This window comes from Aethina tumida, chromosome 2, assembly GCF_024364675.1.
Source record: "Aethina tumida isolate Nest 87 chromosome 2, icAetTumi1.1, whole genome shotgun sequence".
Classification (NCBI taxonomy): domain Eukaryota; kingdom Metazoa; phylum Arthropoda; class Insecta; order Coleoptera; family Nitidulidae; genus Aethina; species Aethina tumida.
Window position 1 is genome coordinate 4,732,262 of NC_065436.1, and position 27,753 is coordinate 4,760,014.

Below are 27,753 nucleotides of genomic sequence, written 5' to 3' on the forward strand. Positions count from 1 at the left end.
GAACGACTGTTCCTGATGTCAGTGGGTTCTCAGGTTCTAATTAATTCATTTTTATCAATAACTCTAAGTGTGCAGATTTTTTTCTAATGAATCTAACTACTTTCTTTTACCTTTTTCTGGTGAAAGTTATATGCATATTTAAAAATAGTTCAATGTCTTTTGAATAAATTAAAATTTTATTTGTATATGTATAATCAATAAAAGATAATCTTGGTTTATTTTTATATTTTTAAAAAATACTGTCAACTTCTTCACAGACCTAAATAACTACTTTCATAAACATATTTTTTATTTATTTTTGAACTTTTTTGAAATTTTAGAAATTATTAATAATTTAAGCAATTAGTTTTTTTAGTATTTTTTGTGGTTCCTAAAAAAAAGAAGTACCCAATGAGACCTTAAAAAAGAGTCTATAATCCTGAAAGAAGGTGTCGATTGCAGGATTATTAGTGAAGATGGCGATGAACTATCAATAAGCACTGACCAAAATATATTCTCTCAACTTTGTTCCACATTTTACATTTTAATCCTCTCTGGAGTATTTTAAAGGAAGTGCAGTTACAATTGAACAGTGGAGAAGTCATCGTGGAACTCATCCAACTAATTTTATAAAGAAGTTTAAATCTACTTCTGCAACTAGTGTTTATCGATAAAGATTATTTTTAGAAATTGGCTGAAGATGCACAAAAGTTTTTATACATTCACCACAATTTAAACAAAATAGGTTATGACTCTTCTGTTCCCTCATCATTTTTAAAGCTATAAAATTTTCTACATTAAAACGTAAAGAATTTATGAAATATTTTCAAATAATTTTCAAAAATAAATAAGGTTCAATCCTTTATTTTTTTGTCTTACCTTAATTCTACGTATAATACTGTTATTAGTTTAATAAAATAAATAAGTTTCTATAATTGTAGATTTATTGGAACGAATAAAAAAATTGGCCCAACTTCAAAATCAATAATGTTTGTAACTATACATAACTAATGAGTTTAGACTAAAACGAAAACTAATATTTACTTCTACGTAAATCCGGAAAGATTTATTCCGGTCTTAAAAACATCCACAGTTTTGTGATTAGATAGAAAACACTTAACACAATAAATTTACCAACGACATTGTATTTATTTCGCATGTTTGGACCATCAATTCGAATCATCTGACGTAAAAATTAAAGCCGACATCGTACCTTTTTCAGTTCAGTCATCTCCATGATTTCCAACGTGTTTCCCGAGCACAGACCACGTGACTCTTAATTAACCACCAACAACAATTATTAACGCACTATATATAAACGGCAAACACGAACAAATCCAGGAACATAATCCCGACGCACAGAGTGAGCCTTCGAAAACCGGCAGGAGTTCGAACGGAAAATAAAAGCCGATGGAAAATCGTACACAAACAAAAATCAGGTTGCATAAGAGAGGGCCAAGACCAACTGTTTGTGAGAGCGACCGAAACCGTGCGAAGTTGCGAGGGAAACGTTTTATTTCGAAATAAGAAGTTTGGCAAGAGTTAAATATAATTGGACTCGGGAGTATTGTCTACGTCACATGGTCTATTTTCGTGTCTTCAACGAGTCAATTCCGACTGTGATTATTACTATTTGGAGCGGGATGGACGAATTAAATCTAGTTATAAAAAAAAATTGCCGACTGGAGGACGGTTCATTTGCGGACGCGATCACTGTGCCATTCGATCTGGATGTGATCATCTACTCAAATTGTCCGTTGTGAGATGATAGATAAAAGATTAGATTTTGGTAACTATGATTATCATTGCATTTGTAGTTGACAGATTCAACAAGATACAAAAGAGGTAATCACAGAGAACTAAAAGTTACATCTCTAAGTAAAATGTTAAAACACATTAGTTATAAAAATATGGTGAAAAAATGTTTTTAAACTCCCGATGTAACAACACAATATTAATATCAATATAGGCGAAGTTTTTCTCATTTATACTTCCAGTTAAAAAAAAAAATATTTCATTAATTCATTTTTCTTTAAAGTTTATTAAAGATATTTTCTTCATTATCACTGCATTATACGTACAATTTCTATTGTTTTGTGGTACTTCAAAATCATTATATATGATCAACAATAGTTAAAGTAGTTAATTTTTATTTAGACATAAAAAATATTATATTATATTAATCAGAAATAGATAAAATAGGTTGTCATACTATGACAGAGAGTGTTATTATTCAATAGTAGATAAAGTACTACTTCACTTTTTAAATTCACTCCAGATCATTATAATTGTAGTGTTTCTCTTGTAATTATGTTTGACATATTATAATTGTTCAATAGTAAATAAAGTAATACCTACACTCCACATTATTATAACTAATAAAATTTTAAATTTTTTGTACTTTCCCATGCTTCAAAATTACTATAAATGATCAAAAATAGTTAAAGTAGGAAGTCATTATTATAATTAAACATTTCTATGTTTAATTTTTATTTAGATATAAAAAATATCTATTATAATTGGACTTATCTAATATTTATTCAGATATAGTCATACTATGACAAAAAGTGGTTCTTTTGTAATCATCTTGGACATATTACAATTGAGTAGATAAAGAAGTACTTTGATCATAACATGTTTAATCTTTATTAATTCACTCCACATCATTATAACAAAATTTCAAATATCTGTTATTTTCTACGCTTCAAAATTATTATAAATTATCAAAAATAGTTAAAGTAGTTGAGAAGATAAAGAAGTACTTTGATCATAACATGTTTAATCTTTATTAATTCATTCCTCATTATAACAAAATTTCAAATTCCTGCACTTCAAAATTATTATAAATGATCAAAAATAGTTAAAGTAGTTAATTTTTATTTAGATATAAAAAATATTATATCATATTATTCAGAAATAGTTAAAATAAGTTGCCATACTATGACAGAAAGTGTTCATCTTGTGATCATGTTGGACATTATTCAATATTAATTGTAGTAATTTGACCATAGCATCTTTGATGCACATATATCTTTATAAATTCACTTCACATCATTATAAATAAATTTCAAATTTCTGTTCTTTGTCGCACTTCACAAGCCTTATAAATGATCAAAAATAGTTAAAGTTGTGTTAATATTATAACTAAACATTTCTATATTTAATTTTTATTTAGTTATAAAAAATATTTATGTACTTTGATTTGTATTCAGATATAGTTAAAATAGAAAACCATACTTATGACAAAAAGTGTTTCTCTTGTAATCATGTTATATACGTTATAATTGTTCAATAGCAGAAAAAATAGTACTTTGATCATAGCATCTTTGATATACCCATATCTTTTTAAACTTACTCACATCATTACAACAAAATTTCAAATTTCTGTTCCTTCCCGTACTTCACAATCATTATAAAATGAATTATAATTGAACTTATTTAATATTTATTCAGATATAGTCAAAATTGGTTGTCGTACTATAACAGAAAGTGGTTCTCTTGTAATCATCTTGGATATATTGCAATTGAGTAGATAAAGAAGTACTTTGATCATAACATGTTTAATCTTTATTAATTCATTCCACATCATTATAACAAAATTTCAAATTTCTGCACTTCAAAATTATTATAAATGATCAAAAATAGTTAAAGTAGTTAATTTTTATTTAGATATAAAAAATATTATATCATATTATTCAGAAATAGTTAAAATAAGTTGCCATACTATGACAGAAAGTGTTCATCTTGTGATCATGTTGGACATTATTCAATATTAATTGTAGTAATTTGACCATAGCATCTTTGATGCACATATATCTTTATAAATTCACTTCACATCATTATAAATAAATTTCAAATTTCTGTTCTTTGTCGCACTTCACAAGCCTTATAAATGATCAAAAATAGTTAAAGTTGTGTTAATATTATAACTAAACATTTCTATATTTAATTTTTATTTAGTTATAAAAAATATTTATGTACTTTGATTTGTATTCAGATATAGTTAAAATAGAAAACCATACTTATGACAAAAAGTGTTAATCTTGTAATCATGTTACACAAGTTATAATTGTTCAATAGCAGAAAAAATAGTACTTTGATCATAGCATCTTTGATATACCCATATCTTTTTAAATTTACTCACGTCATTACAACAAAATTTCAAATTTCTGTTCCTTCCCGTACTTCACAATCATTATAAAATGAATTATAATTGAACTTATCTAATATTTATTCAGATATAGTCAAAATTGGTTGTCGCACTATAACAGAAAGTGGTTCTCTTGTAATCATCTTGGATATATTGCAATTGAGTAGATAAAGAAGTACTTTCATCATAACATGTTTAATCTTTATTAATTCATTCCACATCATTATAACAAAATTTCAAATTTCTGCACTTCAAAATTATTATAAATGATCAAAAATAGTTAAAGTAGTTAATTTTTATTTAGATATAAAAAATATTATATCATATTATTCAGAAATAGTTAAAATAAGTTGCCATACTATGACAGAAAGTGTTCATCTTGTGATCATGTTGGACATTATTCAATATTAATTGTAGTAATTTGACCATAGCATCTTTGATGCACATATATCTTTATAAATTCACTTCACATCATTATAAATAAATTTCAAATTTCTGTTCTTTGTCGCACTTCACAAGCCTTATAAATGATCAAAAATAGTTAAAGTTCTGTTAATATTATAACTAAACATTTCTATATTTAATTTTTATTTAGTTATAAAAAATATTTATGTACTTTGATTTGTATTCAGATATAGTTAAAATAGAAAACCATACTTATGACAAAAAGTGTTAATCTTGTAATCATGTTACACAAGTTATAATTGTTCAATAGCAGAAAAAATAGTACTTTGATCATAGCATCTTTGATATACCCATATCTTTTTAAATTTACTCACGTCATTACAACAAAATTTCAAATTTCTGTTCCTTCCCGTACTTCACAATCATTATAAAATGAATTATAATTGAACTTATTTAATATTTATTCAGATATAGTCAAAATTGGTTGTCGTACTATAACAGAAAGTGGTTCTCTTGTAATCATCTTGGATATATTGCAATTGAGTAGATAAAGAAGTACTTTGATCATAACATGTTTAATCTTTATTAATTCATTCCACATCATTATAACAAAATTTCAAATTTCTGCACTTCAAAATTATTATAAATGATCAAAAAATAGTTAAAATAGTTAATTTTTATTTAGATATAAAAAATATTATATCATATTATTCAGAAATAGTTAAAATAAGTTGCCATACTATGACAGAAAGTGTTCATCTTGTGATCATGTTGGACATTATTCAATATTAATTGTAGTAATTTGACCATAGCATCTTTGATGCACATATATCTTTATAAATTCACTTCACATCATTATAAATAAATTTCAAATTTCTGTTCTTTGTCGCACTTCACAAGCCTTATAAATGATCAAAAATAGTTAAAGTTCTGTTAATATTATAACTAAACATTTCTATATTTAATTTTTATTTAGTTATAAAAAATATTTATGTACTTTGATTTGTATTCAGATATAGTTAAAATAGAAAACCATACTTATGACAAAAAGTGTTAATCTTGTAATCATGTTACACAAGTTATAATTGTTCAATAGCAGAAAAAATAGTACTTTGATCATAGCATCTTTGATATACCCATATCTTTTTAAATTTACTCACGTCATTACAACAAAATTTCAAATTTCTGTTCCTTCCCGTACTTCACAATCATTATAAAATGAATTATAATTGAACTTATCTAATATTTATTCAGATATAGTCAAAATTGGTTGTCGTACTATAACAGAAAGTGGTTCTCTTGTAATCATCTTGGATATATTGCAATTGAGTAGATAAAGAAGTACTTTGATCATAACATGTTTAATCTTTATTAATTCATTCCACATCATTATAACAAAATTTCAAATTTCTGCACTTCAAAATTATTATAAATGATCAAAAATAGTTAAAGTAGTTAATTTTTATTTAGATATAAAAAATATTATATCATATTATTCAGAAATAGTTAAAATAAGTTGCCATACTATGACAGAAAGTGTTCATCTTGTGATCATGTTGGACATTATTCAATATTAATTGTAGTAATTTGACCATAGCATCTTTGATGCACATATATCTTTATAAATTCACTTCACATCATTATAAATAAATTTCAAATTTCTGTTCTTTCTCGCACTTCACAAGCATTATAAATGAACAAAAATAGTTAAAGTTGTGTTAATATTATAACTAAACATTTCTATATTTAATTTTTATTTAGTTATAAAAAATATTTATATACTTTGATTTGTATTCAGATATAGTTAAAATAGAAAAACATACTTATGACAAAAAGTGTTTCTCTTGTAATCATGTTATATACGTTATAAATGTTCAATAGTAGAAAAAATAGTACTGATGATCATAGCATCTTTGATATAATTATATCTTTTTAAATTTACTTACATAATTACAACAAAATTTCAAATTTTTGTTCCTTCCCGTACTTCACAATCATTATAAAATGAATTATAATTGAACTTATTTAATATTTATTCAGATATAGTCAAAATTGGTTGTCGTACTATAACAGAAAGTGGTTCTCTTGTAATCATCTTGGATATATTGCAATTGAGTAGATAAAGAAGTACTTTGATCATAATATGTTTAATCTTTATTAATTCATTCCACATCATTATAACAAAATTTCAAATTTCTGCACTTCAAAATTATTATAAATGATCAAAAATAGTTAAAATAGTTAATTTTTATTTAGATATAAAAAATATTATATCATATTATTCAGAAATAGTTAAAATAAGTTGCCATACTTTGACAGAAAGTGTTCATCTTGTGATCATGTGGGACATATTATAATTATTCAATATTAATTGTAGTAATTTGACCACAGCATTTTTGATACACAGTTTTTGTTCTCACCTGTGGTTCAAAATGATTATAAATGATCAAAAATAGTTAAAGTAGATATAATTAAAATAGGATGTTATACTGTAACAGAAAGTATATGTACATATATCATTATAAATTCACTCCACATCATTATAACAAAGTTTCATTTCATTCTCACCATCCACAATCGTTATAAATGATCAAAAATAGTTAAAATAGAAGTCATTATTATAACTGAATTTGTTTATTTTTAATTTAAATATAAAAAATAAAAAACTATTTGTCCTTTTTATATTTCCTCTTTCTCTTCAAATTATAAGTTGGACATATTATAACTAACTAATAATAGTTAATATTATATTAGGATAGAATGTGCTTTTTTGTTACTATTTAAATATAAAAAACTATGACTTCTATATTTTTTTCTGCTTCTCTAATAATTAAATACATATCATATTTGATCAACAATAGTTAAAGTAGTACGTGTATGTCATATTATGATAGACATTGTTTATTTTTGATTATTATTTAGATAAAAAATAAAACCAGTGGTTTTCTGTTTCCATTGTAATCATAAATTGGACAAAATATAATTAGTTAATAACAGTTAAAGTAGTACTTTGATCACAGTATCTCTGACACACACACTTTTTTAAATTCACTCCTCATTAACACAAAATTTCAAATTTCTTTTAATTCCCGCACTCCACAATCATTATAAATGATCAAAATTTTGTATTTTGCAATTTAAAACATATTATATTTCATCAACAATCATTAAAATATCATATTATGAAATAAAATGTTTATTTTAGATTTTGATTTTAGTTAAACATAAAAAATAAAAACCAATGGTTTTTTTTATTTCTCTTGTAATCATATGTTATAAATAGTTAATAATAGTTAAAGTAGTGCCTTCATCACAGTATCTTTGATCATATATCTTTTTAAATTCATTAACATAAAATTTCAAATTTTTTTTCTTTTATGCCCTCTACAATTATTATAAATGATCAAAAATAGTTAAAGTAGTATGTCTATAATAACTAAAATTCTCTTGTTTTATATTTGAACAACAATAGTTAAGGTAATATGTCATGTTATTTCAGAAAGTGTATATTTTTTATTATGATTTAGATAAATATAAATAAAACAACTGATGTTATGCCTTTTTTATTTCTCTTGTAATCATAAGTTGGACACATTAATAAATAAAAAATTATTGTTTGTCATTTTTATATATTTTCCTTTTCCTCTTCAAATTATAATTAATCAACAATAGTTAAAGCAAATCAATTTATTAAAAAAAAAATAGCAACTGCCAACTGTGATTTAATCTTGACACACATAAAGTATATAAACTAGATTAGTTAAAAAAATGGGGGAGGCTCCACCAAAATTATATAAAATTGTAATCCTTTATTATTTAGATACTTAAGAGATATCATGATAAAATAATATCAGTTCCCTTTAATGAATCCACATCAATTTTAAGTCTGTAAAAATGTATATAAAGTAAATAAAATAAACAGTAGGTACTCCAAACATGTTTTCTTTACATAGACATTAATATTATCATAGGAGAAATATTTATGTCTGAGAAATCAATTAAAATCGATTTATAATAGTAGTTTACAAGTATTAGATGCATAGAAGGTCTCTCTGAGAGTCTCTGACGTGACACTCGAATAGTGATTTTGATTAGTCGTTGTAAATAAACCATTTGTAAGTTTCAATAACAAGAGAATTAGAAGTTATCTTAATAAATAAAAAAAATGTCTACATTTTTATCTATTAGATAATTTTTTTTTGTGTTTGGGTATTTATTTATTTAATTACAAATGTAATATCATTTTTATAATAATAAATAAAAATTATTATGTGGTCTATACTTAACAAAAATATTTTCCAAAATTTTTCAAAATATAAAAATACATTATAATTTTAATTAACTTCTTTAACTTCACTCAACATTGTCGAAGTTCTTTATTAAAACTTATTTTTTACAACAGTTTATGGCATATCAATTTTAAAACCACAAATTCATATCACAAATTTGTGTATACTGTAAAATATTAATATTTTAAACAATGACAAGCAAAGTTTTAAGAGTTTTAAATTCCAGATTAGATCAGATCAGCTGAAACTAATTAAAAATAATAATGTGGTTAAAGAACATATTGCTCACAAACAATATTATCCACATGTTATTATATAATTCACAATCTCACCGTTTCCGCATGCTGAAACCAATGGAATATTTTATTTCATCAAGACGCCATTATTTGCATATTTGCAAAATCGAATTTGTGATACTAAAGGTGTGTCACTGATTTGCATACAGTTAACGATTTGACACTTACGTAGGTACTTATTGTGTTACTTGGTGACGTTGTGATCAACTTTTATGCAAACAATAACATATGTGTTATGTGACTTAATTTTTATCTACAGTTATGGAAACAATAAACTTCATTGAAAGTTGTGTTAAAAGAAGCAATGTTTAATAAATTATTTACCTCATTAGTCAATAACACTTCACTTTTACACTAGTTGTAACAAACTCGTAGTTAAACTAAATCAAGTTTTACATTTATGGTGTATGAATGTAATTTAATTATTATATTTGTGGAGGTTTTCCTTAACTACTTAATCGGTCTTAAAATTATTAAAAGAACAATGACAAGAATTTATTTAATTGTCATATCTAGTAAATAAATATATATGTAATTTACAAATGTATTAAATATTATTCAGTCCTTTAAGATTAACTATTTTATCATGGTCATAAATTTATTTGAAAACTGGATAAAACAGAAATTCATTCAGACATTGAAGCTGAAGTTTACGGAGCAGAATTGAACATTCAATGTCACAAAAATGGTGAATGAGGGATCAACGATCTGTCAAATCCTAACATGGCGATGTTTTGAAAATAATCAACGCACGCCCATGATATTGGACCAAGTACTGAATAAAAAATAAATAAACACATGTGCTAGACATTATGCAAGGTCAACCTCTCTTTGAATTATTCTTTCCACCTTCTAATCTAGCGTAACAGGGCAATGCCAATCTTTAGAATTCCCATGTTGTTAAATTCATTCACGACTCCGGTCTCGAATTGTCTATCCTGCTGGTTTGACTGGAGTGCTGTTGCTTCAACCAATGGTCCATAGTTTTAACCACATTCTTGTGTAAAATTACACAGCAATAATTGATGAATTAACCCAGTAAACCTAAATCAAAGTGCTGAAGACAAATGTCTTCAAAAATATTATAACACTTACAACCAACTATTGAAAATAACATTTATTTTGTGGTTAAAAAACTGCTGGAATAGTTACACAGCCTTTTATAATGTAAGCAAATCCACTGGTTGTCGTAACCTCTGCTAACAAGTCTTGACTTGTCTGTGAAACGGTTGAAAGGGCACAATTTCTCAATGGATATGAAATTATACCTGGCCATTGTGAAGGTGTTATGAAAGGGACATTATTAGTACCTACTACATCTCTTTTCTTTATCTTTTTGTGTATTTTATAAGAATGTTCATTCTTCAAGATTAATCCAATAACTAAGTTGGTTTTTTAGACAATTTAAATCATTAAATTAGAGTATTTGCCTAAGTTTTACACAAATATTCATTACATAACCTCAACAAATGTCCAAATTCCAATTTTCCATACCACCACATTGAAAGAGATATGAGATAATAGCAGTACTCATGAAGCAAATTAAGTTTGAGGAACTTCAATAAGCAATTTGATTTGTCAGTGAAACTGTTGAAGATGAAGGTGTAATGAAAAAGACAGTACTTACTTCTAATTCAGATAGTTATGTGATCCTCAGTGGTAACTTCAATGCTGGAGTGAATGATAAATGATTATATGGAGCATTTAAGATAAAAATATCTGTCTTAAGGGTACAAAATACACAAGTTTTAAAAGTTTTATATTCATAACCTCAACAAAGGTGTCTCGATTCCCATTGGCCATTCCACCACCACGAAAGAGAGATGCAATAATGGTAGTACTCCTGAAGCAAATTAAATTTGAGAAACTTCAGTGTACAATTTGATTTGTCTGTAAAACTGTAGAAAGAACACCATTAGTCAATGAATATGAAATTGAAAGGGACATTATTAGTACCTACTACATCTTTTTTCTTTATCTTTTTGTGTGTTTCATAAGAATGTTCATTCTTTAAGATCTAATGTTGATTAATCCAATAACCAAGTTGATTTTTTAGTCAATTTAAATGATTAATTTAAAGTATTTGTCTAAGTTTTAATATTTATGTGATCCTCAGTGGTAAATTAAATGCTGGGATGAATAATGGAGCATTTAAAATGGAAATATCTCTCTTAAAGATACAAAATACACAAGTTTTAAATGTATTCTATTACATAACCTCAATAAATGTGTCACAATTCCAATTGGCCATTAAACCACCATGAAAGAGATATACGATAATAGTAGTACTCATGAAGCAAGTTAAATTTGTGGAATTGTAGGCAATTTGATTAGTCTGTGAAACTGTCGAAAGGGCACCATTTCTTAATAAACATGAAATTGTACCTGGCCATTGTGAAGGTGTAATGAAAGGGACATTTTTAGTACTTACTACTACTTCAGGTAGTACTGTAACCCCTCTGTTCAATTATTCTTTGCATCAAGGTTGATTACTAACCATAAAAGAATTAGTTTTTTACCAATTTAAATGGTTAATTTCGAATATTTGCATGTTTTAATATCTACAGAGGTGGAAAAAGTATGGAATGTTTATTTATTTATTACAGATATTAAATACTGTTTTCCTTAATCTGTTACAATTCTAAACAAATCTAATTTGCGGCTATATCGGTCCATTAATCAACATGATCACTATATTTACACATTTTTACTGTTTTTTAAAAAACAATCTATTTGACCAGAAAAAAATATGGACAATTTTATTAATATTAATAAAAAATTAACAATAACGTTGAAACCGACCGAATTTAATATTCCATATTTTTTTCAAGTCAAAAAACGTATACGATAAAAAGAGCTAAACAAAAAACATAAACAAGTTAATTTGTTTAACATCATTACAACATATATGAAAAGTCTAATGGGATAAAAATCCAATTTATAAAAATATCCCATACTTTTTTCCATCACTATACATGACCCTTAGTAGAAACTTCAACGCTGGAGTAAATGATAAATGATTTAAGATGGAATGACCTTTCATAAGGGTACACAATACACAGGATTAAATCCACAATGTCATTTTTGAAGTATTTAGAAAATGTGATCAGATGTGTTTTTGAATTGTAGCCTTATTGAATTTATTTCTACTAAAAGGCATAAGTAAAATTTAAAAACGATTTTTTTACATAACCTCAAACAAAAGTGTTTCCTCCATTCCACCACAGTAAAACAAATTTGTAACAAGAGCAATGATAATGAAACATAATAATTACAATTGGAGATTTTAAATGAGTAATTTTTGTGCCCTAAAAATGGGTAACACCCTCCCCCTAAAACACCATATTAGATATACAAAATATGCTTGTTTTTTTATGTATTTGAGGCAACAGAGCTAAATGTTAGCACTAACTTACGAAACAATTTGTAAAACTTTTAAATATAGATGGGAAAACGATATTTACACATTTTCTATTATTTTTCTGGTACCGGCATTTGTCTTGCACGTGCTAAACATGCGAAGAGCAAATTCTAATTACAAGGTACACTTTGTAAATGCAAAACAAAAAATTAACACCACTTAATTTAATTAGCCAACTTTTACTTCATACGTCAAACCACACGAAATAATAATAAGCCATTATAAAGTTTTGTTCTAAATTTTTGCCACAATTGGACTCTTACCCTCATTGTAAATTATGATCCACACACAATCCTATTGTATAAAATGCTTCTACAACATTATGCAATAGTGCACAACCGATTGTCATAAAACATAAATAACCTTCACCAATGGAATTTTTTTAACAATTAAACATTTTATATTATTATCTCCGACAATTTTTTATTAAGTTGCAATTTTAAATAAGGAAATGGTGGCGGCACAGACATTACCTTGCGCACATGCTTATTAATCTATCGCGTTGGAGATTATACTTGTAGGTAATTTATTATAAATGCAAATGCAAACAGTTTTTGCAAAAGGGACTTGCGAAAAAGAACGTCTCAAGTTCAACCGGAAGTCCAGCTTCCGACAGGTATATCCACATCGAAGTCCATAAACGGCAATCGATAAATTTTAGGACAGGACAAATCTAATTGCAAAGGAAAAGTTTATTATGGCTTCCGCCACCATTAACTCCATTATGAACAATCGATTAAACACCCGAAAGGATCCACCGGTGTGCTTCATCAATGGAAAAGTTTATGGGTCTGTGCATGTGATTACAAAAAGAAATAAACATTCCGCCGGTCGATGACTAAACAATGACACCGACTTATTGTAGAATTTGTGAGTGTGCACTTTGCACTGTTGCGTCGCACGCCAATGGTCGAACTCTTTGAAAGGTAAACGGCAGACTGCCCGAGTGCTATGGAAATTTTCCATTCGCGTTTATTGCACGACAATTTATAAAAAAAAAAGAATTCGCCGTAGGCCACAAGACAATGCTAATACGGCCAGCCCATGCACGGGGGCCAGTACCGTACTAGGTTGTTTTAGGCTGGCACTCAATTGTTGGGTGAATCCCCACGAGACCAACGTGATTCATACCTCACGTGCTAAGTGTTATTTTATTATTAATCGATGACAAAACACGTACATAAATTAGTACTTGGATTTGTTGTTGGAATGCCCAATGAGAAAGTCTCATTCTTCAGTTCATTAATGAATAAAATTTAAAACATTCACAATATTAGGTCATTAACTTTACTAATTAGTTGAATTAAAAAATACCTCATTCAATTTTATTGTAATACATGTCTGTTGGTTGATATTCGAACACTTCATTAAAATAAATAATTTATATAATGGTCATAAGAATATAAATATGTATATTTGCAATTTCTTTATCTTTTCAGGTTAATTACAGCCTTAACAGATTTAATGTAAGTGTAAATCACAAATATACATAATTCACTTATTACTGTTGAAAATGAAATTATACTTGATTTTGTTTCATTATTATTTAAAAAATTAATTTTTACTTCTAAGAGTTACATTTCATAATAAAACAAAATATTATACAAATATGGCGTCATTTCTGTTAGTTTTACTGCATTAATTGAATTAATTTCATTGTACAATTGTACAACTAAATATTCTAGATAATTTAAATTTGTATTTAATTTAATTTTAATATTTGTTTTTATAATTTTATTTACTAAGATACATTTTTAATGCCAATATAAATAATTGTGTAGTACCCCTTTTTTCCGGTACTGTAAACTTATTGGTAATATGTAATTGACTCAATTTTTATTTCTTTAAACAAAATTTTTCGTTTGATTTTAATTAAATATCAACAAAAAAATTATAAAATATAAAAAACTATTTTCAATCTAAATAGTAATAAATTTGACTCTTTCAAAACAAGATGGATTATCTAAATCAATGAAAAAAGAAACTAAAAATATTAATATTTGTTTTATGTCTAAACAATACTAAAAATATCTTTTTTTAAAAATTAGATGGATTATCTTCTTTTTATATATTTTTAATATTATAATCTTTTATATGTCTTTATGAAAAATAAACATAATAATAACATTATTAAGAATTTTTCTACAGACTAATTTTTAAATTGTTGTATTAATTAAGTTAAATAATTTCTTTTCATTTCATTAAATGGTATTTTTTCTTTGATTTTAACTAAAATATTAATGAAAAAACTAAAATATATTAATAAATGGTTTCAGTCGATAAACACAAATTAGCGAATTTGTTTAACACAAGTAAAACAGATATGAAAAATCATAGGGGATAAAAATCTAATTTTTATAAATATTCCATACTTTTTTCCACCACTGTACATGATCTTTAGTAGTAACTTCAACGCTGGAGTAAATGATAAATGATTTAAGATGGAACGACCTTTCATAAGGGTATAAAATACCGATGATCAAATCCACAGTGTCATTTTTTGAAAAATTTAGAAAATGTAATCAAAAATGTTTTTGAATTGTAGACTTATTGAATTTAGTTCTGTTAAAAGGCATAAGTAATGTTTAAAAACAATCTTTTACATAACCTCAACAAATGTGTCTAAATTTTTGTGGGTCATTCCACTACAATAAAAGAAATGTGTAATGGTCTTAATATTTTTCCTTTTCATTTTTTTTTTTTGATTTTAACTAAAATAGCAATGAAAAAAACTGAAAATATTTATAAATGTTTTCAGTCTAAATAATAATAAATATCTTTTTGAAATTTAGATGGGTTATCAACTCCCTATATATATTTTTAATATATATAATCTTTTATATATAAAATAAACAGACTTTTAAAAGAATTATTATAAATTTTTCTACTGATTAAATTTTAGACTGATGATATTAATTAAATAAATATAAAATAAATAATATATTTAAGGGACTATAATTTTCCTTTTCATTTCATCAAATGGTAAGTTTCCTTTGGATTTAACTAAAATATCAATGAAAACAGAACTAAAAAATATTAATAATTGTTTTCAGTCTAAATAATAATACATCTAAATCTTTTAAACATTTAGATGGATTATCTACTTTTTATATATTTTTAATATTTAATCTTTTACACGTAAAATGAACAGACCTCTGAAAAAATTATTCTGAATTTATCCATCTCTGAAAAAATTATTATGAATTTTTCTACTAATTAATTTTTATACTGATTGTATTAATTAAATTAAATAATATATCTAATGGACTCCACATTTTTCCTTTTGATTTCTTTAAATGGTATTTTTTCTTTGACTTTAACTAAAATATCAAAGAAAAAACTAAAAAATATTAACAAATGTTTTCAGTCTAAATAATATTATATGACTCTTTTTTAAAGTTAGATGGATTATCTTCTTTTTACATATTTTTAATATTATAATCTTCTATATGTCCTCATATTTTTCCTTTTCATTTCATGAAATGGTAATTTTTGTTTGATTTTAACTAAATATCAATGAACCAAAATACAATGTTTTCTCCGACTATTCATTTTGTTTCTAAATAATAATTTCTGGTTAAATTAATGAATACCAAATATTGCTGGTCACAGAATAATTGATCAAAAAATGTATTTTAAAATGTTATAATAATCTTTATAAATAAATTATACATTATAGAAATATAAATAAATATATTTTTTAATTCCTGTTTTAGTTCTTGTTTAGTTTGATCTATTTATTATACGAGGTACGTGATATCTATTCTGTTACTAAATATAATTTGTTAGATTTAATATAATATAATCAGTTAGTGATACCAATTGTAATATTTATCACTTACAACAGGAACTACTAATACCACATTATATCTAAAAGACTTTGAAAAAATTATTATGAATATTTGTACTGATTAATTTTTACACTGTATTAATTAAATTAAATAATACATCTAATGAACTTCATATTTTTCCTTTTCATTTCGTTAAATTGCAATTTTCTTTGGTTTTAACTAAAGTATAAATGAAAAAAAAAAAAAATATTAATAATTGTTTTAAGTCTAAATAATAATGTATTTTCAGATATCAAATAAGTTACATGTTTTATAAACTATGTTATTGTCCATTTTTAATAATTTTCCTGTATTTTTTAACTGTTTTTTTGTTCTAATTTAATTTGATCTATTATACGAGGTATGTAAAATCTGTTCTGTTACAAAATATATTTTGATTAAAACATCTAATCAGTTTAGTGACGCAATTATAATATTTATCACTTACAACAGGAACTACTAATACCACATTATATCATTTATGGAAAAATATATTTCACGTTGTGAAATCGCAAAAATGGCACCGTTTCCAACAACAAAACAAACATAATAAAAATTTCCTATTTATTCAAAAATTGATTTCGTCACACAGCAAACAAATCTTCTAAATGCTATTTATAAGAGACCGTCTAAATATATATTAATTATGTCAATCAAACATATTAGCAGTGATATACGACTAAACAGTTTAAAAATAGTACACTAACAGGCAACGGCGTTTGTACAAACTGGTCGGTAAATTGGCAATAATTGGCGTGAATAAGATCACTTGTTCATTGACTTTGAATTTTGGCCTTTCTGACGTCCGATCGTCAAAGAAGATCAATATGTTTTTACATAAAACGAATATAATGGGAAAAATGATTCAGTCTAATTTCAGATAATTATTATTTTTGTGACGTTTCATCAAGGTTGCTAAGTTTGTCGAAATAATTTGCATGTATACGAGGTGTATGCAAAGTGCCACTCCTACATTGCACAAGGAGGTAATTAGATAATTATATTAGTATGCATCACTTTTTTTTTATAAATGGCAATCGTTCTGTACGAGTGTGAGTTCATAATTGTTGAAATTTTTTTTTAATTAATTAATTAAGCCTCACTGGCACATAGATAAATAGTTTTCCTCAAATTATCTGCTTCACAGTACAACTTTTAGAATTGTAAAAAGGTTGTGGCATGTGGAAAACAACGAATGCAATTAATAGTGCATAATTTTGTAATTTGCTGATAAAAATAAACATGCCTGCTATTTATAACGTCGATATAAACATACGTTTTGGCAAAAAATGAACGAAAATAAAATAAATGTGTTATTTATAACGTAACAAACACCTTCCAGATAATAATAAACGCAATTTCAATTTAAATTTAATACTTTTTCAACGCCCAATTGTAACACACAATTTATTTTTGAAGAAACTAATTAATTTCAGTGGAAATTGTTTGAAAACAAAATATTTTCAAAGAAACTTGGAATTTTTCCTAATTGTGTTTTAGGTATTTTTAAACAATAATAAAAAGTCTTTGACGTAATTTAATTCCAAAAAATCTATGAATAATAAAAAACTATTAAATAAGTTTTTATTTAAAATATAAAATTTTGTCAAGAATTTCGTATAAACTAATTATTTGCCTTTGATATTTTATTTAATTGACTGCTGCGTAAGTTTGTTTAAAATAATTCAACATTATTAATGCCTCCTTAAAATAATGTTGTATATATTGTTTAATTAGTCACACCACATGTTTATTTAAAAATTATTCAACATTTCATTGACTTTGAACTGATATTCTATTAATACAAATTTGGTAATGATTCATTTCAAACTATTGACCAACTGCGTAGTATCAATATCATTTTAAGATATCTTAAGATTGCGTAACAATTTGCACTGTCTAAGTCTATTTTCATTCATCATTTTAATTAAATAATTGTGCGCCGCCCATTATGGGTTTTATAATGGTACGATCCGGTTATTTCTGGTTCGAAGGCAAGTTTGATAGCAAGTCGATAAAAACGTCGATATTCCTGCGGTGCGGTGTTTTGTAAAGCTGTACACACACCAGTTACATACCGGACTTTCCTGCACATAACTTTATTAGACTTAATTATAATAAATTCAATTAAAAAAATATTTAAACACCACAATTTAGTGGTTATTAATTTCCTAAATACAAGTCTAAGTAATTTAAATAAGTAGTACTACAATTTAATGAATTTTAAACATAAAATAGGCAATTTGTTTTAATTAGCAGGAACGCCATAACTTCTGTACAAATATATAAAAGTTTTATCGCGTACACGTAAATTATTTATAAAACCAGATGTAAAAGTGTATGATTTCTTTAATGCACTAAAACATTAAACGAGAAAAAATGGAATGTAACTGCTTATTCATGTTCTTTAACATTTTATATGGTTTTGCGGCAGATTTAACAATAGTATAGCTATTTCAATTATTCGAGAATAATTTAATTTAATAAACTGTTTAAAAATGTCTCCTTTTTCCAGTATTATAAATAATTTAAAATTGATTGTCCTGTAATTAAATCCAAATACAATATAAGTAATATTAATAAAAATGTGGCAAGGATAAAATTTTTGCGCACCTTTCACACTAGGCGCCATCTATTAAATGAAAATGTAGTTCAACTCACCTCTAATAGTTGTTCTAACAGGTTTCTTTTAATTTCTATGTACACGTTTCTAGTAATAGTAACAAGATGGCGCCCCCTCTTCAGAAAAATAACCAGTATGTTAATTGTTATATGTTAGACAACAAAATAACGTTGATAAACATATTAATATTCATTTAATTTAATCTCATTAACAAACAAATTACCTTTTAAACGTCGACTAACTAAACAAAATGTTCGTATTCTGTAAATGTGTTGCTTCAATTAGCAATTATCCACTTTAGGTGATTATTAATTTTTTATTTTTAAGTGACTACGCTCGTATTTAATTAACATTTTTATACTTATTTGCATCAAATTAGAATAAAAAAGTGGGACATCCTTTAATGTATAATAGACTTTAGTTATTTGATTTGGTACTCAAAAAAATATATTTAAGCTAATTAATTAATATAAAATTTGTAATTAATATTTTATTGACACTTACAGTAAATGTGAAAGCAAAGTAGGTCAACTTTTTAACATTTCTGTTGCTTATTAACAATAAAATATTACACTCCACATTACTTTTTGTTAAAATATAGTTAAAATAAAGTGTCAGGGAACAAAATTGGCGACCTATCAATTAATTATAAAATAATTTTTTATGCGCCAGTTATTTTACTGCAATTAATAATAATCAGGAAATAATTTAGATTAATTTAGTTAGTTTTTAATTAGCTAAGTTTCACATCAATTATTTTTTAAAATAATTGAAGCATTTTTAAGCTTTCATTGGACCTAAGAAATGTGTTTAGTTAACTGTTAAAGTAACAATAAATTGATTTGTTAATATTAATATGCGCATATGTTTGGTTCTTACCTATTTAACGTACGTCAACAACAATTTAACACAAACCAACCACGAACGAAGCAGATGCACCAAATTACCGAGAATGAGTGACGTTCAATCCAGTCGACCAAAAATAACTATAAAAAACCTGAAAATTTTGATCGGACCAGGCGAAATTTCGTGCACTTGTATTTACGTTTATCTCTCGTGTGAGTTGTACAAACCGACCAATTGTGCAATAAGCTGACTTCTGAAAGAACATTAATATAGGTGGATCAAGTCAAGGATATATTTATACTTGTATTAATGTAAATATTAATTGTGTGTTACAACATTTTTGTGCGAATTTATTACTACTACCGAGTAATGGAAATTAATTGGCTTTAATTAAGTATTTTTAGCTCGATTGTTACTGCAAGAATGTTTATGTGGTATCAAAGACAATCTGGTAAAAATAGAAAATAACTGATAACTAATTAGAATAAAATTTCATAAATTCAAACCATTTTAACAAACGATAGCAACATTAGCTAAAATAAACAATGTAAAATATACTGACCATTCCTTGACAAAAATAACTTTGAATTCTCGAAATGATTCGCTTTCCATTGTAATTCCTTGTGAATAAATAAATGACCGACATAAATATGAACTTGCGCAAGGTCCAAAGAAAATTATTGTATTGTTCTTATTCAAATCGAATAAGTTGGGTTTCTTCATTTTAAAGTTAATTTTTCGTTTCACTTATTGCATTGATCTGGAAGGACGAATATACTAAAGTATATGCATAAATAATTATAATTTCAAAACATACGACGAACGTAACAAATTTTATAAAATTCTGAATTTAGAGCTTATTAAGGCTCGTTTACATTTATTAATTTTAATGTAGCTTAACGTAAGTGTTTGTTTTATGTAGTAACGTTCATAAACACTTATGCTCTTGACAGTTCCTCGTAGATTTCAATCGTTCTTCTAATAAAGCTATGGTTATTATAGATTTTATAGAATAATTAAATTTAATCGATTTCATAGTTTCAACGATTTTATCAATTTCCTTTCTAATAAAAATTTTACGTTACAAATATAAATATATCAATAAGAGAGATTCATAAAAAATAATTTATTTTATTGACGTCATGAAATTTAAATGAATATTTGATTAATTTTTATGTATGTATCTATCTGCTTATTATTGCATAACTTAACAATATATTAATAAAAATGAATAAATATAAATACAATAATACATTTATACATTTTAACATTTATATTTGTATATATCTTTATCAATATTTATTGTTATTATTATTCAATAATAATAAAAATAATTTAATTATTATATAATAAAAATAATATTATTTATTTAATTCATTTAATTTTTCAATTATTTAATTTATATTAAATATATTTAAAATTACTCTACGTTTAAAATAAATTTAAAGTGCCCTATTATTTATTAACAAATGATAATATAATAATAATTAATATAATAAATATATGGATAATCAGAGAAATAAATAAAAATAATTTATTTTATTTAGTTATCATAATATTTAAAAAAATATTAATAAAATAAATGTAATATAAGAATAATAAAAATAGAAAATAATTTTGTGTAATATAATTAATATTTTATATTTTTTATATTAATAAATTTGTATTATTATTTATATGTTTATTTTTTACAAAATAATTTAATTATTACACAACAAAAATAATAAATTATAATATAATAACAATACTTATACATTATTTATTATTCAATTAATTTTACAATAATTTATTTTTAAATTACTGTTCTGTTAAAAATAAATTTATAATTTTACTAATTGTATATTTAAATTATGCTGTTAATTATTAACAAATGACAATATAATAACGATAATAATATTAATAATAATAATAAATATAACAAATATATGAATAAGCAGAGAAATTCATAAAAAATAATTTATTTTATTTGGTTCACAATATTTAAAAGAATATTAATAAATTAATAATACATTAATAAAATTAAATATAAATAATTATAATTTTATATAATATTTTTTTATATATTTTGTAATAATAAATTAATATTATTATTACTGAACTTATCTTATTATTAAGATTATGTAATAAAAATGTATGTATGTATATTATTATGTAATAAAAATAAAATATGACTATATAAGGCAATAACAATATTTATACATTATTATTCATTTAATTTTTCAATTATTTATCTTATATTAAATATTTTTAAAATTATTTTTTTACTTCATATAAAATCAAATTTTTACCAACTGTATATTTGAAATATGATTTTATTTAGACGTCATGATAGTTAAAATAATGTTAATAAATTAATAATATATTAATAAAAATAAATATAATTTAAATATAATAAAAAGTTAACAAAAAATAGTTATTAATTAATAATATAATAATTTTGTATAATATAATTAATTACCCTTTTAATATTTATATGTTTATATATTATGTAATAAAAAATTAGTATTATTATTATTATAAAACGTTTTATTATATATTTTAATTAATAATGTAATTATTATTATTATTATTATTATTGTTATTATTATTATTAATATTATGTAATAAAAATAATATATTATTATGTAATATAATAACAATATTCATACTTTATTATTTATTATTCATTTAATTTTTCAATTATTTATTATAAAAATTACTAAATATATAATATTTTTAAAATTAATTAAATTAATTGTGTAATGTGTGTGTAATGTTTAAAATATGATTTGTTCATTATTAGCAAATGATAACATAATAATAATTAATAAATATATGAATAAGCAGAGAAAATCATAAAAAATAATTTATTTTATTCAGTTGTCATGATATTTAAAAGAATATTAATAAATTTAAATTTAAAACAATATTAATAAATTAATAAAAGCAAATATAATTTAAATAAAATAAATAAAAAAAATAATTATTATTGAATAATATAATAATTTTGTATAATATAGTTACCCTTTTTAATATGTATATTTTTATATATTTTATATATTATTATTTAACTGTTTATTATTTTTTTAAAATAAAAAATTAATTATTATTATTAGAATTATTAATATTATTATATAATAAAATAACATTTATATATTATTATTTATTATTAATCGAACTTTTTAATTATTTATTGTATTTATAAAATGTAAATGTATTATTTAAATTTAAATTTAAAACAATATTAATAAATTAATAAAAGTAAATATAATTTAAATAAAATAAATAAAAAAATAATTATTAATGAATAATATAATAATTTTGTGTAATATAGTTACCCTTTTTAATATGTATATTTTTATATATTTTATATATTATTATTTATCTGTTTATTATTTTTTAAATTAAAAATTTAATTATTATTATTAGATTTATTATTATTATTATTATTATTATATAATAAAATAATATTTATACATTATTATTTATTATTAATCTAACTTTTTAATTATTTATTGTATTTATAAAATGTAAATGTATTATTTAAATTTAAATTTAAAACAATATTAATAAATTTATAAAAGTAAATGTAATTTAAATGAAATAAATTAAAAAAATAATTATTAATGAATAAAATAATAATTTTGTATAATATAGTTACCCTTTTTAATATGTATATTTTTATATATTTATTATTTATCTGTTTATTATTTTTTTAAAATAAAAGTTTAATTATTACTATTAGAATTATTATTATTATTATTATATAATAAAATAATATTTATACATTATTATTTATTATTAATCTAACTTTTTAATTATTTATTGTATTTATAAAATGTAAATGTATTATTAATTAGAAGTATAATAACAATATTTATACAATATTTATAGATTATTATTTATTTTATATTCAATTTTTCAATTATTTACTTTGTATTAAATAGAAGAAGTTGCTCTTCATCTTAAAATAAATTTTTACTTATTGTCTACATAAAACATGCTCTGCTGATAATTAGCAAACGATAATATTATATCCTAAGCTTAACACCATAAAATTATTCACAAATTATTAAATATCACGGTTTATTGAACTTAAATAATCGTTTTATTAGTCTATTTACATTAAACGCGAATTCTAAAGAAAGTGAAGCAAGGAGCTAACATACTTCTTATAAATAATTTGTCGGGCACTCATGCTCGACAAACTTAGATTATTATTTACTGATCGGCTAAAATGAGACAAGTTCTGTTGGTGGTGATCACTCTGTGCACGTTTGTGAAGAACTCTCATTGTTCTTACAACTGGGATTGGTTTGATGTCGATTTGTAAGTAATTAATTAATAAAAAATCAATTAATTTGGAAAAATTAACAAAATTTATTAAAAAAAAAATATTAAAATTTAACCATTGTCATAAATTATAATAATAAAATTTTATTTGAGGATTTTGGAATATTTTATTTAATTTTTTTTATACAATTTTTGTCAAAATATTATGAATTAAATAAATGCTTAACTTTTTTATTTATTATTTACCATGTGATAAACTCATTCATTCATTTATTTATAAATAAAAATCTGTAAATTAGTTTTTGTTCTAATCATCCTCGAAGAGTTTTTGTTACTCTCTTAATTTAATAATAGTTTAGTGATGTATTGATGTATTTCACCCTTAATATGTTGTTTTAATTATTTAATATTGGAGAGGGATGTAAATTAGGAGAATGGCCAAAATAATTAATAAATTTTTAACTACCAGAATGACCCAGATATGCAAATGTACCACTCTAAAATCTGCACAATCTATTATTCTAATGAGCTGTAAACAATACTTAAAATACGTCAGAGATTTGCCCTATTCTGTGAATAATTGAAATCAAGGAAATCAAAGGAAGTACCAAAAAAACTTCTATTGTCCAAAATTGTTCGATTGGCAAATTCGTCGCACCATTGCATTAACCTTTCTACTTTGACAAAAAACATTTTAATCAAACCAAATTTCACGGAAAATATTCGAATGTGTTACATAAAGGTGTTTCGAAACAATTAAACCTAATCAAGCATAATGTCTATAATTTTTTTTCACCACAAATATAAATAAGGAACTAATTATTTATTATTTAATAATTATATTTTAGATTGTTAGAAGAAATTTGGGGTTTATTTTTAGAAAACTATTTACTTTTTTATAGATTATCCATACATAATTATTCCAATCGTTCATTTTAAAATTAAATAAACTTACGTACAGTGGTGGCCATAATTAAGGCAACTTTTTAAAATGTTAATTTTAGTCACAATTCTTTTATTTAATGTGAATTGTCAAAAAATATTAATTTATTATTGTTGCTTTAACAGTAACATAAAAATTAATACATTCATTTTAATAAAATATTATATATATTTTTCAAAATTGAGGTGGACTTAAATGTAGGAACTTTAATTTTGAAAGGTATTTCACACATCGACCAATTAAATAATTATTATAAATAATAGTAAAAATCTATTTAAATTTACAGAAAGCAATAAAAGACCATAAAGTAAAAAGTTCCTATAATTTTGTCCATTGAAAAATAAAAAAGTAGGTAATTTTTTAAAAAATAAAGTTTTTAATAAATAAAGTAGTTTCTACAGTAAATATATAACTAAATTTTTTCTTTCCAGGTCAACATTTGATGACATCCATGAAGGAAACAGGGACGAAGTAGACTACGTAGAAAATTTAGTAGAACAAGCCAACAGAAATGCACAAACAGCACCATTTGGTGTCGGTAATGCCGAACAGCACAGAACCTACTCCAAAGGCTCCATCGGTAACAAATTTACCATCCATTTTACACAAACTTCAGTTGATTCATTTCAGAGTTTGGCACGTACGATTTTATCATCGTTGGTGCTGGATCATCTGGATGTGTTGTTGCAAACCGTCTTTCGGAGGTGAAGGAATGGAACATCCTGCTTTTGGAAGCCGGATCTTTTGGTGACAATCTAACAGACATCCCCAATATGTATTTTCCAGTTGAGTTTACCGAATATAATTGGGGGTACCTTAGCACACCTCAAAAGTCAGCTTGTTTGGGTAAGTACCAGTTAAGTCAAGTTTAAAAAATGTAAAATGTTTTTGAAAACTATTTTTCAAATAGTTTGTTTATCTGGGATGCCATTTCAGTATTACCATTTTTTAACGAAGGCGTAAATAAATTTTTTAAAGAATTCACATAAATGACTTCATAATTAAACAGATAATTTATGCCCAAGTAATTAATTAAAAATATTCCAGGCATGGAAAACCGCCAATGCCCACTTGCAAGAGGAAAAGGAATAGGTGGTACCAGCTTAATCAACGGCCTTGTATACTCAAGAGGTCACATGGAGGACTTCGACCGATGGGAGGCGCTGGGGAACCCCGGCTGGTCGTACGACGGCGTACTCCCCTACTTCATCAAAGCAGAAAACTTTAACCCACCTGAAATACCATCACCAATCGACCCCTACGTGCACGGTCAAAGTGGCCCACTTAACGTGGAGTTCCACAGGCCCCAACACGTCCAACAACAAGCTTTTGTTGAGGCGAACGAGGAAATTGGAGTACCCCACGACGATTACAACAGCAACAAAATATCAGTCTCTTCCGCCCAAATAACGACGATAAACGGCAGAAGGCACGACACAGGCAAGGCTTACATCCAGCCAATATTGGGGAAGAGGACCAACCTGCACGTAGTACCGAACGCCTACGTCACCAGGATAATTTTGAACAGCAAAAGGAGTCAACACGACAAAGGGTCAGCTTTGGGGGTGACGTTCACCCACGAAGGAAACGACTACTTCGCCTACGTGAACAAAGATGTAATTGTGTCCGCCGGTGCTTACAACACCCCGCATTTGCTCATGCTCTCCGGGGTAGGACCCCAGTACCACCTGGAGTCGGTTGGTATTAACGTGCACACGGACCTGGAAGTGGGCAGCAAACTTAAGGATCACGCCGCCTTTTACGGCGTAACCTTCGACACCGACTACAACGAACCAATTCGTCCCCAGAGGCAGTACGTAAGGGAGTACCTACAAGGACGTGGCCCTTTGGCTACGCCTGGGAACAACGAAGGGGTGGCCTTCTACGAATCGACTTACACCATGGGTACCGGTTACCCCGACATTGAAATCATGATGATCCCGGCTAATGCCACAACTGACTTGTCTCAAAGAGCCTTCAGGCTCACCGACCAAATATATCAGGACCTGTGGGCGTACAACAACAGAACCAGCAGCATAGTTATGTATATTATTTGCCTCCATTGTGAGTCAACAGGAACGGTACGACTGAAAAGTGATGACCCCTTCGACTACCCCATTATTGACCCCCAATTCTTGTCGGACGAAGGAGGCAAAGACATACAACTGTTGTACGAAGGCGTGCAAATTGCTTTGGAACTATCCAAGACTGAGGCCTTCCAAAAGATGAACACGAGGCTCCAAGGTGGTCCCTTAAGACCTTGTGCCCACCACCGGTACTTATCGAAGGCTTATTGGTACTGCGCCATTAGGCAAGTCACCATGGACATCTACCATCCTGTCAGCACTTGCCCAATGGGGCCCAGCCCCGAACACGGTGATGTGGTGGATGCTTCTTTGAAGGTGCACGGGTTTAATAACTTGAGGGTCATTGATGTGAGCGTCTTCCCGTTTACCCTGGCGGGCCATCCTAATGCCCCAGCCATTATGCTGGGTGAAAAGGGTTCCGATATTATTAAGCAAGAGTATGGCAAGTTGTCAAAGTGGTGAGCCATACTTTGTGTCCAGTATTTAATTATAAAAATTCTAAAATATGTTTCGTTTTATATTTTACCAAATATTATTTAATATACAAATTTAATATACTTTAATTTGTTTTATTATTATGCTTTAAACTTAAGTATTTGTATTTATTTTACA

General features: G+C 25.3%; 2 protein-coding genes across 2 annotated transcripts in view; one reads left to right on the forward strand and one right to left on the reverse strand.

Annotated features, from left to right (window-relative positions):
• Nucleotides 1-1,461, reverse strand: part of LOC109596261 (proton-coupled amino acid transporter-like protein CG1139) — a 48,439-nt gene extending 46,978 nt beyond the window's left edge. The window contains exon 1 of the mRNA XM_049963956.1: nt 1,193-1,461. Within this exon, the coding sequence (XP_049819913.1) occupies nt 1,193-1,216 (24 nt within the window). The 5' untranslated portion in view covers nt 1,217-1,461. The remainder of the gene's footprint in view (nt 1-1,192) is intronic.
• A 225-nt stretch (nt 1,462-1,686) lies between these two features.
• On the forward strand, nt 1,687-27,603 carry LOC109596230 (glucose dehydrogenase [FAD, quinone]-like). The gene is made up of 5 exons (XM_049962565.1): nt 1,687-1,768; nt 13,980-14,006; nt 25,486-25,634; nt 25,685-25,900; nt 26,102-27,603. Coding segments are annotated over exons 2-5 (1,869 nt in total). The 5' UTR covers nt 1,687-1,768; nt 13,980-14,004.
• Nucleotides 27,604-27,753: the final 150 nt, after the last annotated feature.